The following is an 18,492-nucleotide window of genomic DNA, read 5'->3' on the forward strand; positions in this document are numbered from 1 at the left end:
TTTTTTTTTTTTTTTTTTGGATGATTGAATTTGTTAGCTCATTATCTGTCAGTTTCTCTTCTCACACCTCCATTCTTTTACCAGAGGCTTCCATTTGAGGTTGAAAAGTGGGGTTGGATGACACTGTCAGTATAGTGCAAGTCACCTTTTAATACCATACTCTGCAACTAAAGTGGTTTCTTCCTGCAGCTGTAATATTTCCTATAGAGTGTTTAGTGGAGCTGAGGTAAGCACATGCACATGATACAAAATCAAAATACATAACAAATTTGCTCTCCTTCTGCAGCCAGGGGCTATTCAGTAGTTAAGGTGATCCCACCCTCTGCAGAACCATAAAGCATAAATAAAGTGTCCTCCTTCTGCAGTTGGAATCTTTTCAGCAGAGGATGTGAGCACATAAGGTGTGGTTTGAACATGCTCCAACCACATTACACATACTGGCTCATTGACATTTTATGTGCAAGTGTTGAGATGGTCATTTTCTTATTCTTTCTGTCTCTGTGACGTATGAGGGTCATTTACCCCTTCCTCTATGAATATTCTGCACAGAGAGTATACCCTGGTGAAACAGGATGTAGTCTTCTATGGATATGTTCCTGTGGCAGCCCCTGCTATTGGGTGTCACACTGTATGAGCTTCCCCTTCAAATTGTTTCTGGAAGGAGTTCATTTAGGTACATTTTGTGCTGGTGCCCTCTACCAATTCATCATGGGATTCTAGCTTTTCTGTGTACAAATGTGAGTTAAAATCTTGGAAGTTAAATTTTTCCTAACCTAAAAATGTATTTCACATTCTTACCCAACCTCCACTTTCAGTACATCTGTTCTTTATTTTCTGTGTCAAAGAAAGAAAATAGAACAAGAGCAAAGGAGGAGTTTCTATACATGGAGGCTATTTTCCTCCTGTTTGTGGAGGGCTATTTTCTCATGATTAATCATTTCATGCCAATGCAGTTCACATTAAAACTCGTGAAATTAGGTGGAAGTTGCCTCAAGGCAAGTGGCGTGCATATCTCGTACACAAGTGCATAAAGAAGATAGCTTTCTGTGTGTAGAGGTATCTATCAGAAATACAATTTCAGATTAAAAAATATTGTATTAAACTGTGTGTATTTTGCTAACATTTTGTTGTTATTATTATTATTATAGTATGAATATGTCAGTTGCCAACTTTCACAGTATCATTGTGGAGTATTTAGTGACTCATGCTGATCATTTTTTCCCTGGAGGTATGTGAAACAAACCTTTTAATGTTTTTAACTCTTGATGAGACTATATATAAAAAAAAAAAAAGCAAATATTTCAAAATATGTATTCAGTATTATAAATCATTTATAACCACAAAATTCACTTTATTTTATAAAGAATATAGTGAACAAATGTTAAAAAAATTGAATGGAAATAATTATACTGAAAACTTCTATCTTTGGTAAAATGTTTTTGTTATTTATTTCAGTAATCAAAATAGTTATTCTTTTTTTCTTTTTTGTCAAATTCTGTAACTAATGAGATGTTATATTGTGCTTAACCCTATGGGTGTGGGTCAAAATGCCACAACTCTTTACAGAGTGCTATTCAACATGGTTTGATGTATTTGATTATCAACTATTTATTATATTCTACATTGTTGATTTAGTGACAGTCAGTGGTGGGAGAAAGTGAATACCAGATAAAATATACTTGGATACTGAAAAAAAAATCTATACATACACTTTGGAGGTTCTTGAGGTTATGCATTTGCTATAAACAAACATATCTTATTCTTCACATTTACATCACCTTGCACTCAGATTTGTTTGAGTCTGAGTCTATCTTAGTTGTAAATTTGCAGACATATCTTAAAAACAGATACTTTTATAACAACAGACTTCTATGTTTAACTAAAAGTTTATTGCATTTTATGTAGATACACAAAAAAAATTTAGAATTGTAGTTAGTATTTCTTTTCACATTGGACTGACCCTATGAGCATTCATTTGCCTCTGGGACAACATTTATTTTTAATACTCTAAAAATAAAAGTTTCTGGTAAACTGTTTGTTCAACCAATAGAAAGGAAAGAAAATTATTTTTTCAAATCAGCTGTCTCTTTACTGGGAGCTCCCCATGTTGTGACTAAAATTGATTGGTAGCTATAGCAAATATTCAGAAAGGTTTAATCAGTAGTAGAGTATTAACAATCAGCTGTTTGAGTGTTTTTCCTGAAATTATGTTTATCTTATTAAAGAGATTTTAATTTTAAAAGCTGTTAAAGAGATTAATTTATTTTCAATTTTCAGAGTCTGACTTTTATGTATCAACTTCGAACCTGGATCAATCGGGTTGTTTAGGCATTGCTAAAGACTATGAACTAGAACAAGGAGGAAGTTATCCTGAGAGGTATGTGTCTGAATAAGTTGAAATAATTAAAGTTTAAAAAAAAATTTCAGTTTTGTTTACTTCAAAACTAAAAGCAGTAATTGCAGTTATTTTATACACAGCATACATACAGTGTATTTGCTCTTTGTAGTAAAAAAACAGTAGTCAACATTTGCTAGGGATCATTATTTTTACATAATAGGTACACTAATGTTAATAAAGGTCAGTTCTAAAAAAGGCATAGCTAGGAAGTCCATCATCTGGTTATTGTTTACTAAGTGCAAACTTTCTGCCTCGATGACTTTGATTGGATCCTAGCTTTGTTTTTGGACCATGTTTATCATGTAATGTTCAGTGATCTCAAATTAAGGACTTCACAACTTCACTGTATAAACTTGTTCTGACTGAGATTATTCAGTTCAGAAAATAATGTCACATTTAGATCGTAGGCATCATCTTTCCCCTGCAGAACTTAACAGGGCTGTTGGGATGCTGCAGGGAATCATGACTCAATGCAAGGTTGCTGCTGCTCTTGACACATCCCAAAGTATGGTGTCTAAGACCTGGAACAGGTTCATATGGTTTGGCAGAGTCAATATAAGACACAGTGGAAGAAGAAAAAGACTAACAACTACACATCAAGACTGCTACTTAACCATCCAGGCTCCCAGGAATCTCTTTGCTGTAGCTGTTAACCTCTGTAACTCCGTCCAAGGTGCCATAGGAGTCCAAATGTCTACTCATATAGTGTGCAACTGCCTTTATGAAGCTCTGTTGAGAACTAGACATCATACTGTTCATGTTCCTATAAGCTGACAGGACAGGCAAGCAGGACTACAGTGGGCTAGAGAACACAGGAGGGGTGGACTGTACAACAGTGGAGGGCTGTACTTTTCACTGGCAAGTCTCACGACTGTGTTGACTTTCTCGACAGACACAGGAGAGTATGGAGACACACTGGTGAAGCACTATTTGTCTCAGAGTATCACAGAACATAATCACTTTGAAGGAGGCTCAGTCATGGTGCGGGGAGGCTTCTCAATTGCAGGTCGTACCAATCTTATAATAATCTGAAATGAAAGTCTTACCAACCTGAGATACAGAGATGAGACCCTTGCACCCATTGTTCATCTATATACAGATACAATATGATCACACTTCCTACTTATGGATGACAATACACGTCCATAACATGCAATAGCAGTGACTGCCTTTCTGGAAGCTAAGAGTATTCTGAAGATGGAGTGGCCAGCTAGGTCTCCTGATCTCAACCCAACAGAGCACATCTTGGAACAGCTACAGACAAGGCTATAAGCTCATCAAGTCCCACCAAGAATGTTTCAGGACCTGGAAGCTGCTCTTATTGAAGAATGGCAACAAATTCTGCAACACCATTTGGCTAATCTAATTAGGAGCATATACAGATGTTGTGTAGCAGTAATTAATGCTGGAGATGGTCACACACACACACGATTAAAGTCATCTTGGCTGTGTATTGGACTCTTCTTTCAATAACTATTGATTTAGAATTTTTTTCATTTTAAAATTGTACTAAAGGGTGCACCATTATCCAAGTTAAATGTTACATAATTTAATAAAGTGTAAAAATGACTTAAACAGGTGGTTTTCTTCCCAAAATGTTCCATCTATACATACCATTTGTGGTAGCTGTTTGACATATACTCAGTATAAAACATGATCCCTGTCAGATGTTGACTGCTGTATTGTGAGATAATGGGACTTGGTTTACTTACAAATATGTAAAAAAAATGTGATAATTTTAATATTTTATTTTATTGCATTGTTTCTTGAAAGCATTGTTTAAGTTTTCTAAGGAAATTGTCAGTAACAGTTTGTTTTCTTAGAATCCACCAATTGTCTACAATCATCTGGTAATTTAGTCTAAAAAAACAAAAGCTTCTAAGGAGTCCAACAATAACTGGGAAACTAGCATATGAAACTTTAAGCAAACATTCAGTGGAATCAAACCAACTGGATATATTTTTTCAGCTTCTCCTTTATCAGCATCATAACTACAAAGGTTTTTGGTTTTTTTACATTTTAAATATTAAAAATAGTTGATAAAATTGAAAAATTTCTTTTCTCTAAGCCATCCAGTAGCTTAGCAGTATGTCTGGAATTATAGCACTAACAAGTTTCAATACTTGTGGTGTGAACACGTATTCCATTGTGTGGTTTTGTGCTTAGCTACAGAAAAGTATTTTCTAAAGTCAAAATAATTATAAAGCTGTAGTTGCCACTTCTAGACAAATGACAAAATGTTTTCTTAAATTTTAGTTGCTTTTAAGCATTTCTTAAGGTCAGTCTTTCAAAACATAGAGTATTTATGCTCATAAAGACATAAAGAACTTTTTCTTTCTCAAACAAGGTCTTTTATAAATTTTGTTTGACCGAACAATGTCTGAAGCACCTTTTCATCAACTTGCTTATTAATTTAAAATCCTGATTTTTTGAAATCCAATGTTTTCTAAATAATATATTAATAATTGTTCACAGACTAAAGTAATGGTCTATTTATCATAAAGTATATTTGCTTCAACTTCTATGAAACTTATTCACATACTTAAAATGGATCAGATCTTTTAGTTTCTAAACATCACATACATATAGCCGACCACTTTGTTGAAGTCCAGCAACTGTTTTCCATTTTATAATATTTCTTTTAGCTTTGTTACAGCTGAAGACTTTATTTTAAGACTTTCTTTAATCACTACTTTTATTTTCTCTACCGCCTCCTTTTTTTTCCCCATAGCCATTTGTTATTGGCACACTTTGTCTGTACAATAGGGCAATAAATTTGAAATGAATTACACATTTTATTCAGTTTTATTTGAATTAAATGTTTTGACAACTTGCAGTCACTTTAATTTCTTCAGTGATGCAGTGAGTTTCTTATAACTTTAAAATTGTTATCCAGCTTAAAGTAAAAAAGGTCTCATCATTGACTGTTTCTGAGAAGTGTTATTGTTTTTTCCCCTTAAGCTAAACTCCTCCTTCAGGAGGATGTCCTTTTATTATTCATGAATGTTTTAGTTTAATTTTATCACAGGTAACTAGTATTTGTTCAGTTTAATCTGACAAATCTGTTTTTTCAAACTCTTCCTTCCTACCTTAAAGCTTCTGTGATGCTGTTTTGTGGTAATTTGGTGAAACTTCAGCCTGTTAATATTAAACTATTTGAAGATTTTTGTGTCACATGATTCTTTGAACGTTAAAGAATTTCTAACGCATGCAAAGTTTTATAACCATCAGGCCTAGTTTGGTGGCTAGTAAAGGTAATTTGCTTTTGGGTAATAATGGTAACACATTTAGATAATTAGAAAATACTGAAAATTGCCATTAAATGTTACCTGTAATTGAAAATGCTTTATACTTATATTCATTAATATGTTTACATATATTGAAAAATATATGTAAGGTGCTTCATTGAAAATGCTTTATACTTATATTCATTAATATGTTTACATATATTGAAAAATATATGTAAGGTGCTTCATTGAAAATGCTTTATACTTATATTCATTAATATGTATACATATAATTAAGGTACATGTTAGGAGAATAAGGAACAGAAATTCAAATCAAGTATCACTCAGAATATATTATTTTTTAATGTAATTTCAAGTTTAAGACAGTACATTCCTTTTGCTAATATCTAATAAGTATGTTTATTCACAGTTTGACTGCAAGTCCTGTTGGTAACAGCCCAAAGCCTGTACATCGTCCAGGCAAAAAGCAAGCACCTCCAGCCCCTGGTGATCAGTCAAAAGACAAGCCTAGAATATCAGAAAAGTCACTTTCACAAAGCTTTTCTTCTGATAACTGTGAGGAAAATTCCTCTGTTAATTTAGGGGTATCTGATTCATCTGAGAAACATTCTAAATGTGATAAAATTGATGAGCAGTCATCAGCTCTTCCCCACAGTGTGATCAAAACTTCAGAAAAACCAAATCAACTCACCATCTTGCAATCCCATGAAAATCTAACAGGTGTTTATCAGGAAAAATTTCCTGTGGTGAAACCTGAAAAACATGAGCACACAGAAAAACCAAACAAGTATTTATATTCTACTAATTCTTTAGATCGTAAGAATGTGAAAAAAAGGGGAGAAAGACCACCTACTGCTCCTCGTTTTTCAAAATTAAGTAGTCACATTGAGAAACCAAATGTTCCTCCTCCTGGTATTCCTGTGAGAAACCATGCAAGTTCAGTTGAAAGACCATCTGTTCCCCCTCCACAAATACCCAGCAAATCTAATGTATTGTTGAAGCCAGTTGAATCATTTGAAACTGTTAAAGAATTTGTTTTACCTGGAAGTATTGAGGGAACAATAGAATCTTCCAGTTTTAAGTTACCTGTTCCAGATACTGAAACAAAGAACTTGAGTGTGTTAGAACCTATAGTTGTATCAGGTGGTGGGGGGGAAGGTACAGAAGAATCAAGTAATGATGAGTCTGAATTTATTTGTAAACAAAGTTCAGGAAATGGCAAAAAAAGCCCACAAAGTTTCTCAACCTTTGGGTTAGGATGTTCAGTCAAACAGGATAAATGGAACTTTCTAACTTTTCAGTCTATTGAAACACCACCTGAGAGGCCTCCTCGCACCATTCCATTTCCTGTTGAAACTGGCCACAAGGATAATGATTTAGCCAATGAGTCTTCCAGTGAAAGTTTTGAAGAAACAAAGGCTTGTGCATGTCTGTCTCAGAAAGATCAACCTCCAGAGCGTCCTCCTAGAACTATTGCCCCTCTCAGCATTCAGTTAGATTCAGAATTATCTGTTAAACATCCTTGTGACAAACAGTATTGTACAGTAATCCAGGTTGGAGGATTGGGTACCATTACTGAACCATTCTATTTGAACACCATAAATAGCCAACCAATTCATCCCCAGCTGCCACCTCCACTACCTCTTAGACCAAGAGTTAGTGGTGTTACTGAAGATAACCATGTGTAAGATAAGTTTTTGTAGTATTAAATTGTTACCAAAGTTATTGAGCTACTAGAATGTTACAGCATCTAAACAAAATATATATTTGTTCATAGTTATTTTAATATAACACTATTTGTTTTGGTGCCTTATAAATAGTTTCAATATTCTAGTCTTTTTTTTTAAGAAAAAAAGAATATATAAAGAAAGTTATTATTTCATCTAAAGTTTGATAGGAAATAATTGTTTTACATTGTTGTTAGTAAATGTATTTGATTCAGTTAGTCACAACACATAAAACATGTCATTTATAATGATATGTTAATATAAAATATAAAACCACAGTCAGGAATGTAGAAATTACTAAGTATGGAAAATTCAGATAATATTTTGATAATTTCAGCCTTTTATGCTTACATTTATATGTAAAAGTGCCAATGAAAACATTTTCATGCCATCAATAAAAGTGAAGTGAAAAGGAAAATAATATTAATAATTTAAATGTGGAAAGCAGAAACAGCGTGCATCTCATTACTTGATATTATAGCGTGAAAACAGAACATCAGGTGATTTGATAAGCCATAAAACCATTTCTGTATCAAATACAAGTGTAAAGCATAAGGTATAGCTAATAGATTTGTTTCAACGGCATTTAAATGTACTGTCAAACACTAGCTAAGTTCACTTATTATTTCATATATTTTATATTATTTATCAAGAAAATTTTGTCGTTTTTCCAAATGTAACATTCTTTTCACACTATTCAAATTCAATGTGTATACATTGTGGAATTTAACATCAGTATTTTGTGTGTGTGTTCCATTGTTCTGACCATCTGGTGTAACTCTTAAATAAATTATTAATGGCTGTATGTAACTGGTAAAGTAAGTTTTTAAGTGTACTTTATTTTCAGTACTAGCAAAAACTTGCCAATTTTTGGTTTTTAATAGCATAATATGGTTGAAAAGAATTATAGAAATATATAAATTATTAGTTAAATATGAAAATTAGTTAGCCTGGTTTCCTCTCTAAAATCTTTTTAACTTTAATAGAAATTAAACTATAATATGAAACCTTTGAGCATAAGGTTCATTATTAACACACAGTTGAGGTTTCCAACATAGTTATAGGGTCATTTTATTACTATTATTTGGTATTAACACACACAAAATCTTTATTATTAATCACAGCCAACTAGTTTCTGTAACTACTATTATCATCAGAGATAGTGTTACCAGAACTAGTCACCTGTAACTAATAAGAGAGATGTATTTCATTGTGCCAAAAAAAAGTATTTTTTTACTCTAAATTATATATTTCTACCCAGACAAATAAAACATTATGATATCAAATGTTTGGGATTGTTTCACAAAGATGTTTTATGTTAAAGATAACTGTGGTTGTCAAAACGAATTCTTTTATTTTTGTATTTGTTAAACAAGAGATTACAAAACTGTTGTTTTTGTGCTGTCAAAGTAATTTTTAGGTATTCTTGCTATAAGTTAGTTTAGAAGTGTTGAAGTTTTGTTTGTCATAATTTGTATCTGTGTTTAGATAATACAAAATGAAAATAATTTTTGTAGCTATGGTCTAGCTTGGTGACTGTTCTCTAATAGACAGTCTTATCAATAGAATAATGGAGTTCCTTTTTTTTTTCTGTTTAGTTTCTAAATTTGAGTATTCATTTAATGATATTTGGAATAAGCTTTATAAATTAGTAACATCAAACAAAAACCTCAGATTTGGTTGTGTCTGATTGAATAATAATGTATATCTTCTTCTTTGTTTTTTTTAAAGAGAATGAATAATTTGTATTGCATTTAATTATAACTAAATTTTTAGACAAATTTTCATATATCATCCAAGAGTGCTAGTATGCCCAGTAATATTATTATAAACATAGCTATTTTCATTACCTCTAGATGCACATCAAATCATTATAAGGATAGTACATGTAATACCCTTTTGTTAATTGGTATATGTGAAATAGCAATAATTATGTTCACACATGCAGAACTTGAAATATTTATCTAAACCTTTTACAGTATTAAGTTGAAGGGATTTCATGGGAATAAGTATTCTAAGCAAGCAAACTTAGTGGCAAATTTTGAACCTTTTTTACAACCTGATTTACATGTAAAATGGTTAAAAGTTGCCATATTTTTGAATAGTATTGCTTTTAAAAAATTTAAATATATCATAAATGCAAAAACTAATATTCCTTGAAATAAAAATTATGGATTTTTTCTTGCACCTTGTGAAAATATTGAACAGATTCAAGTTGTTTCTTCTGGTACTATACTAGTCATTAGTTTTAAAAAAAATCCCCTGTAGACTCACATGCATGAATGTGTAGATAAGTTAGTTTTGAGATTATTACAAACTTTTGATGCAATTTTTGTTTTTTACTTTTTTTCAGTAATTAGCATGGTCCTGCAATTTTTTTATAAATTTTATTAAAAAGGCATAATGGAACATGTCCCTTTTATTTCAATGTTAAATACTATGTGTACTTTCATTCTTAGAATCTCATAAACATTAGTGGAGTTAAGAATACTAGTGAAAATGTTGTCCTACTGACAACTGTTTGTGCTAGTGATTACTAATTGTAGTGTTCATACCTAATTGTAAAATATTGAACATTTTCATCTTCACATGTTGCAACATTTTTGGCAGCATGTCATCTTTTTGTGTGAGATATTCTTGAGCCCTTCATTCCTTTTGTCATCTTGCTTGCTCTTCTTTGGTCTTCCCTTCTTGAATGGTTGTTTTTGATTCTCTTCTTATAGGTTTGAAACAGGCTATGAGAATACAGAAAAGTCTTTAAACAATCAACATTTCATCTCTGCATCAATATGTTGATGTTTAAGGACTTTTTTGTAGTTTTGGTTACATACATAGATACTTATGCTCATGCTATGTCCATTATAGTCAAGTTTGAACTTTAACGTTTTTAAATTTTTGGTAGCTGCTGATGTCTTTCCTCAAACAAATCATACTATTCACAATGGATAAATTTAAGAGTTTGCATAAAAGTAAAACCATACTATTGGGACTAATGAGTAATACACAAAGAACAAAATTTAAAATATATGAAGAAATTTTTGGAATGTTAGTAATTACAATATAAATTCTGTTAGTTTTAAGCCATGCTTTTTTTACCATCAGATTTCTTAATAATGTAAAACAGTTATTTTAGTTTATTTACTTTTAAAGTGTATGTCACCATATTTCTTCATGCTTTAGAAGATCGTGGTTAGTTTTATTTTTCTACTGGTACATTTCTTAAAACTTTAAAACAAGGATTATTAGTTATCATATTCTGTGTCACAATAATGTGGTATTAGAAACAAAAATTATAAGATAAAGTCTGGTTCAGTGGGTAATCATTCTATACTGTGAAGATGCATACTGACTAAAGATATTGTAATATTTATGGAAGGGTAAAATAAGAAGTTTAGTTACCCTTCAATATTAATGTTAGTCTGCAAGTGTCATTTCTTTATTATTTTGCACCCACTTGCTTCTTAAACATGCACATATTTATACAGAGAGAACAGTTACCATTCTATACAGTTTTTCCATCGTAAGTGTATAGTATTATCTCATATTTTAAATGACTGATGTATTCATATTGTGTTTTATAACTGCTGTGAGAGTAACTCATGTATTTCTCCATTTGATTGCACCCACTGCTGTGATGGAGAAACTAACATTAACATTTAATATTATTAAATTTGTGTATGTGTGTTTCAGTATGTCATTCTTTGGCCAAAAGATTTATTTCTCAAATTATAACATTATATATATTATTCCAGAGTTAACATATTCAACCACATAATACCTTATCGTTTAAGTTTCCATAAAATAAAAATTGTTTGTTTCTTGATGCAACCATCATCATAAATAATTTGTATTTATATTTCAAACTGCATGACAGTATTAAAAAAAAAATTGATAAACCCTTGCATGTGTTGAGCCACATGTTTTTAGCACATCATGAAGATAGATGGAGCTTAATACCTCATATTCACATATTATAACAAACTTCTGGTTGTAGATCTACTGCTGCTTTACGTTTTGTGTCATCACTTTTTAGTACTTCACACTTTGTCAGTTTGATATTTTGGGTCTTTTGCTTTTATTTTAAGATTAGCCTTTCTTGCTCTTACCAAATGTTTTTGGTTTCCACATTTAACAATTGGACTTTATACTTTAAGTTTAGTTAAGAAACTCTTATTAAATCTCTGTTATTCACTGTGTTTTGAAAGATTAATCATCAATAATGTAGTAGCTCAACAGGTTATTCAACATAAATGTATGAAGAACTTTGTTGAATCTTATTTTTCAGTATTTGAAAATTTTAAATGTTGTTCAGTTAGTTATTTTACTTATGGTTTTGAATACACTGAAATTACAAGTTCCTTATTAGTATATTTTAATAGCACATGAAATTCATTTGTTTTTTAAATTGATAATATAAATTTTAAAATATTGTTAATATTTAAGGAGGATATATTTCTCCAGAAAGTCATTACTTTTTAAGATAAAATGAATGTTAGAGTTTATTTACTATGATTGCGTTTGGTTGAACACAAAAGCCACCTAACATAATAATAAAAACGTATTCTGTTGGAATATTTTTATTTGCAGAAAATCTTAGATATGTAATTCTTAAGTCAGTAAAATCCTTTAAATGGTTTAAGATCATGATAGAGGAAAAAATTTAAGTTACTTTTTAAAATATTACTTCTCCCATTTTTTAAAGATTTTAAAAGATGTGCACAGAGCAATAAAAATGTATATTAGAGTTTTAAAATTATTCCTGTTTACATTTAAACTGCAGGTGTTCTTTTGCTGTTTTTTGTCTTATTGTGAGCATAGTATGAAACTGTTTCATGACCATTGTTCATCACAACAATTACATAACTTTGTGCAATGTTAAGTGTAAATGTAGTGGATGAATTAGATTTAAAAGAATAGTAGTGATATTCTCCAGCTGTCCAATCTGAATTTTTTCTTAACAGAATTGAATTCACTTAGTGTTTAATTTTTAATTTAGATATTAGAATTAAGGTTCTTTTGAATTAAGTGAAAATAATTTGATAAGTTATGGAGATATGCACATGTTCATGAATGTAGTGAAACAGAAAAGAAATAACCTGAAACAAAGTTGAGCCACCTTTGCTTCTCCTCTTCTATACTTTTGTATAGTATTCGTAAACAAGACCCGCTGTTCAAGTCAGTGAGAAATTTGAGGAACTCACAAAAACTATTTACTATTGTACTTGTAATATCCACTTTAACAATAAAGCTTATTAAGCAAACCTTGAAGAGAAGTTTAGTTGTTGAACTTTCCATTTACTATATTGAGTATATTATTGAGTTGAGTTGAGTATATTAAAATAATGTCAGATCAACATGCCAACCTCAGCCACAAAGATATAGTGAAACAGCATGAAACAACTATTTTTTGACACTGTCTATTTTGTATGGAGTGTGATGCCACCAATAATTGATCATTATAACAGTAATTTCCAATATGAAATATTCAGAGCATGAAGATCTAGTTATATGGAGATTAATAATTTCCAAAAAGTGGATAATCCTTTAATGAAAGAGGTATTATGAAACCACTAGCCTGTACACTGCATCAGATAGAGCATGACTGGACTTAGTGACACAAACTTTAACATGAGAAATCTCCAAAAGTATTGCAATATGCTCAACTGCTGTTTATGAATGAAATACATTCTTGATTTTAACTGTATAACAATTGACTATTTGTTGTACAAAGCCATAGAAACTCAACATCCAAGATAAGGATAACAATTTTTGTCTGTTTTTATATATAGTTTGTTGCAGCTATAAAAAGAAGTATGAATAAATTTCACACAATTTTTTTTGACTTGGGAAAAAGCTTATTTAATAAACTAAACAAAACCTACCATCCCAAAGTTAAAAGTATTATACTAGTTAGAACTTTTAATTAGGAAACTTTTGTACACTAAATACATCATGATCTAGTCAACTTTTCTTTCACATATTAAACTGTCAATAATTACTAGAAAAAAATTGAGCATCTCTAAAAAAGATGCCAAACAACAGTTTAACTACAAATAGACACTTATAAACTTAATCTACCAATAATTGAAATAAGACACATGCAATAATTAAAATAAGCTTGATTGTGGAAACATGAATTTAATTCTGGCCCTAGTTTTTCCAAAACATAGTTCTTTCCCTTATGTATAAGGTTTTTCATACATTTTCTACTCAGACATGCAAGTTCTGAAACATCTGTAAATCCATTGTCCAGTGATAGTATAAAAAGGAATATATGAAATTAGCTTTAAACCAAGTATTCCTTTATTCTCATCATTATAATGTTAAAGATAATATCGTGTACAATCATACAAGGACTGTATGGTAGCATTCTAAGGTAGGACTGGAAAAAAGGAAGACAATTTCATTGATTAAATCATTTAGCAAAACGACTACACAATATTTGTATTATTAAGAACTGTTATTTTTTCATTTTTGACACACACTAACCATCACATTTTGTTAATGTGTATTAATTCAAATCTAACATTCAGTTTTCTTTATTACAAGGCATCAAAATTAAACATTTGAACCCACACATATGACTGCATAATTAATAACCTTTAGGTGAAGAACGAACTAGCCCACACCAACTTACATACAAATTTGAACAATACAGATTGTTTAACAAGGGATGCTAAATAATATACATAACATTTAAAAAAAATGAAATTATATGATTCAAGTTTTTTTCTACAGTAGGTTTACTGTTCTTCTTGAACTATTTTCTTCTTAAATGTATGCACCCAACATCTTTTGGTAAATACATATTACCAACAGACATTAATCTATAGTTGTTTGATCACCAGATGCCTAAATCCTCTTATTATTGGATCATAAAATCAAAATACTATATACTTCTCTCTAACAGACTTATACAATTTCTTACTGTTACTATTACAAATCATGCAAACAATATTAAACATTTTGTAATATTAAGAGTTGTGCATGTACATTTTCCAAAAGTATGGTTCTGTGTACAAGGAAATCTCTTCTTTAAGCTTTTAATATTTTCTAACAATATACTAATTCCCATTATATCGTATTTAATTATGTCCAAAACTATGTTACTGAATGAAAAGCTTCTACATTGTAGAATAACATTAAACAGATCTAGGCACACGAAAATAATTTCCACACACAAACTGTAACAAAAAATATGTATATGTATATATATAAATTTCTAACCTGAAGCATTTACAGTATAGCAACCACATCTGTAGAGGTCACCCTTATTACACTGTCAGTATTCAATACCTTTGCAAGGTGATATTTACTCATGGCTACAGTTATTTGATCAGTTGAGGTAAACGTGACAGTCTAAAACAGAACATTTTATTTTTATAATGCCAAAGTTTTAGTGATATGGGCTTTTTGTAGACCTATTTATATCCACCATATCCTAGAATATGGATTTCACACTTATTAACATGCCATATTATCAGAAAGTCAGACTCTGATAAATATGTATGAGCTCACCTCAGTGGCCCATTAAATTAAACAAAACAGACTTACATCCATGGCTACTCTCAGTGGCCTATTAAATTATACAAGACAGCAGGCTCACACCTGTAGCTGCTCTGTCTTTTTTGCCACATTTCATATTTGTTCCCACGGTTAGTCCAAGATAAGTCATTTTAACCAGTACATTACAATATTCAGAGATTTGTCTTAATAGTCACAGACCTAAGTATTAAAATACACCCAAAGGGCAGGAGGGAAACAAATAATAATAGATAATGTGTTGATGGTGTAACAGTCATACAGTACATGATGTTTTACATTAGGGCATTAAAATTGGTGAGGTACTTGTCCATCAATAATGTAATCAGTAAGAAGTTTTTCTTAAGCTTCTGTTGAATATTTTGTTATTGAACAATGTTATTAACTGTTAATATAACCTGATAATTAAGTATTGCCATCATCAGGTTAATTTTAAAGCATGGGATGGTAATGTGGCTAGTCCTTGCTAATTTGTGTGTTGTGTTGGTTAACTGCAAACCAAATACTACATACACCATTATGAACTTAATAAACCTACAAACCATAACACACAATCTTTATACAGAAGTACATAACAAAAGTAATTTCCTTTCCTTGATGCCACCAAATGCTTGTAATTTTGTATCACACTGTTGCTTATTTTTTAGGCATGTCTGCTGCCACTTATACTGCAAGTAACAATGGACAGCAAACATACACAGTGAAATTTTTATTTTAGAAATGTAAAGGTTCACTATAAGCTTTGGAGTAGAGTTACCAAATTTTGTTATGATACCACTGCTGTCTATTAATTAAAATAATATTGAGTTATGGTTTCCATAAGAGTAAACCTGCTGCCAGCACCCCTATTACCATACATGCACACTGCAAAACATTGCATGTTATCACATAATGTATGGATGTAGTATTACAATGCATCACAGCTTGTTTATATATTATCGTCAGCAATATGGTCAGTAGTAAAATATTATATATACACACAAACACGCACACATTGCATTCTTTCTTTTTTTAACATTTTGTTCAAATCTGAAACAAAGTTATCAAAGTATTACATAATCATACACTGCTTCTTATGTAAACAGTCTAGTTAAAGATCAAATGGTCACTCTTTGTGACCTTCATGTGACCACTATTCCTTCATATTTTAGATTGCAAATCATTAATTTTTTATATCAGACTTACTTTAGCATCAAAATGGTCACTTTTCAAAATAAATAGAATACACCAACTAACATACCTACAGATGATCTCTACAGATATGCTTCACTATCCTGCATAAATTATTTTGAAATTAATAATGGTTATTGATTAAAAGCTGTTTATTACTAAAACTACTAACTAAATAAATCATCTCAAAATATTCAACCAGTTAGTGGAATTAATAACTGACTTTAAATTTTCAAATTGTCTTAATTTACATGAAAAACAAACAAGGCACTGATATATATATATATTACATTTTGTTCAACAGTTTTAAGATTTTTGTATTCAAAAAAGAAAACTGAAAGAAATTTGTAATCACAATTATATATGTATGTATGTATTTTTCAATAACCAGTTTCTTTTTTCTTAACTAGGCTGATACACAAATAGACCACTGTGCAGTTTTTCTCTAAGCTGAAGCCTTTAGTTAAGTACAGCTCACTGGGATAGAAATGATCACACCAAGCTTTTAATACCTGATACTTTATTTCAATCTTGTTAAGAAATATTAAATATCAGAAATATCAGTTTCAGTATTCTACTTCTATCGGCTAACTGCTTCTTTCTCATTTAAAAAAGCCCTATTAGACAAACACAGTATCATCACAGTGTGTGTAGTTAGTATCATTTATAAAAACAGGAAAAAAATACATCCACCAATTTCAGAGCTGGGACTAACCCGTACAGTAAATCAATACAAAAGAATGATAAAATTTAACACTGTGGTGTATCTGAAATTTTAGAGCAGAGAGCAAGGCTTCTTTTTCTTTGGCTTAGGTTGGGGACAAAGCACGGCCCTAATGGCTTCATCAAATACGTTTTTTAATCCTTTCTGCGTCAGTGCTGAACATTCAAGGTATTTCACGGCTCCAATCTCTTTGGCCATTGCCAAACCCTGCGGGTAAGTGATTGGAGCCAGCTTGCGATCTTTCAGTTTGTCAATGGTCTCCTTATCTTCCCTCAAGTCTAACTTGGTACCCACTAGGATAATAGGAGTGTTGGGACAGTGATGACTCACTTCAGGATACCACTAACAGAGATAGACATATAAAAAGTTTACATAAAGTTCACTAATTATGGTCACTACCTTTGTTAGTTACATTATAAATATATATCAACTCATTTACTAACTACTGCACTAGAAAAACTCGGTGGTATTTCCCTTTTCTAAAATTATTTATATTTATAACAAAGAAGATTGTGTAAGGCCATATTTAACTATAAAAGATATTCTGGGTACATTATTTAATTTTCATGGTACTGGTACATACTCATCTGTCTTTGTTTTATGACACTTACTAATTTAATACATTCTAAATTGTGCTCGTTACTGTGTTATTATAAAGATAAATAAAATTCCACGTGGTATCAAAACAAAAAACTGATTTTTTTATGAGATAAGCAGTTAACTGTTCAAAGTGATTGAGGAAACTGAAAAACAAAAACATTCTTGATTCATAACATTTAAAGCCAACATTTTGACATGTTTTCACCTCATATATTAAGAAAAAGGCATAAAAAACAACCATAACACAGATTTACAATCAGTCAAGAACAACATAGAACCACTTACATAAAAAGAAAGAAATCTGCTCTACATATTAGATGTAAGTCAAACTAAACATGTTACATAAACTTAAATTTTCCCATATGTATGTAATATATTGGAAGTATGTAAACCAGAAGAAATACAAATGTGTTCTAAACTTTATTGATTAAGATAAATCTTTATTCTTGTGCTTATTACGAGAAAAATTGTTTAGCACAAGATTATTAGGTGTCTAGTACAGACACTATAAAACTAGTCGATAAAAAGTGTACAATGGGTATGTAACTCGCATCACATATTTTAGACATCTTCAAATTAAGCCTTTATCACCAGCAACTTTGAAAAATATTTTGAATCAAAGAAAAGTTGGAATCTAATGCTGAAATACATACAATTACATTGCTTAAAACTATTTATAATTTTCTTTTAATAAAACCACCACATAACTAGCATTACATACAGCTAGTTAACACAGCAAGGTAACTAGCAGAATTTGCTAATCAGATTTATTAATCAATCACATTCAATTAATCACTTATGCTAACAGGATAGCTAAAAAATTAAAAAAACTACAAACTGGACTTTGATACCTGTATTATGCTCAACACTGATAGTTCCTTGTGTAGCTTAGTTCTCAACAACAAACGTACGTAATGGTAATATTTCAATTATTTGGATGGTTGGAATAAACGAAAATAGTAATAATTGGAAATTCTGGTTTCAATTATTTGGTTTTTTTTTCTTGCAAGTTATAACACTGATACATTCAGCTGAACAGATTCAATTTATCTACAGTGATAATAGCATTGTTTCAGTTACTGG

At 30.8% G+C, this 18,492-nt stretch overlaps 2 protein-coding genes across 7 annotated transcripts in view; one reads left to right on the top strand and one right to left on the bottom strand.

Annotated features, from left to right (window-relative positions):
- Positions 1 to 12,638, top strand: part of LOC143222648 (rho GTPase-activating protein 44-like) — a 76,687-nt gene extending 64,049 nt beyond the window's left edge. For all 5 annotated transcript variants that reach the window (XM_076449419.1, XM_076449418.1, XM_076449417.1 and 2 more), the window contains 3 exons: positions 1,149 to 1,228; positions 2,278 to 2,377; positions 6,056 to 12,638. In XM_076449419.1, coding sequence (XP_076305534.1) covers positions 1,149 to 1,228; positions 2,278 to 2,377; positions 6,056 to 7,334 — 1,459 coding nt within the window. In that variant the 3' untranslated portion in view covers positions 7,335 to 12,638. The remainder of the gene's footprint in view (positions 1 to 1,148; positions 1,229 to 2,277; positions 2,378 to 6,055) is intronic.
- A 567-nt stretch (positions 12,639 to 13,205) lies between these two features.
- The window catches only part of LOC143222649 (ras-related protein Rac1-like), a 42,635-nt gene continuing 37,348 nt past the window's right edge, over positions 13,206 to 18,492 (bottom strand). For both annotated transcript variants that reach the window (XM_076449424.1, XM_076449423.1), the window contains exon 5: positions 13,206 to 17,151. In XM_076449424.1, coding sequence (XP_076305539.1) covers positions 16,861 to 17,151 — 291 coding nt within the window. In that variant the 3' untranslated portion in view covers positions 13,206 to 16,860. The remainder of the gene's footprint in view (positions 17,152 to 18,492) is intronic.

Source organism: Tachypleus tridentatus, chromosome 8 (assembly GCF_004210375.1).
Source record: "Tachypleus tridentatus isolate NWPU-2018 chromosome 8, ASM421037v1, whole genome shotgun sequence".
In the NCBI taxonomy this organism is placed as follows: Eukaryota; Metazoa; Arthropoda; class Merostomata; order Xiphosura; family Limulidae; genus Tachypleus; species Tachypleus tridentatus.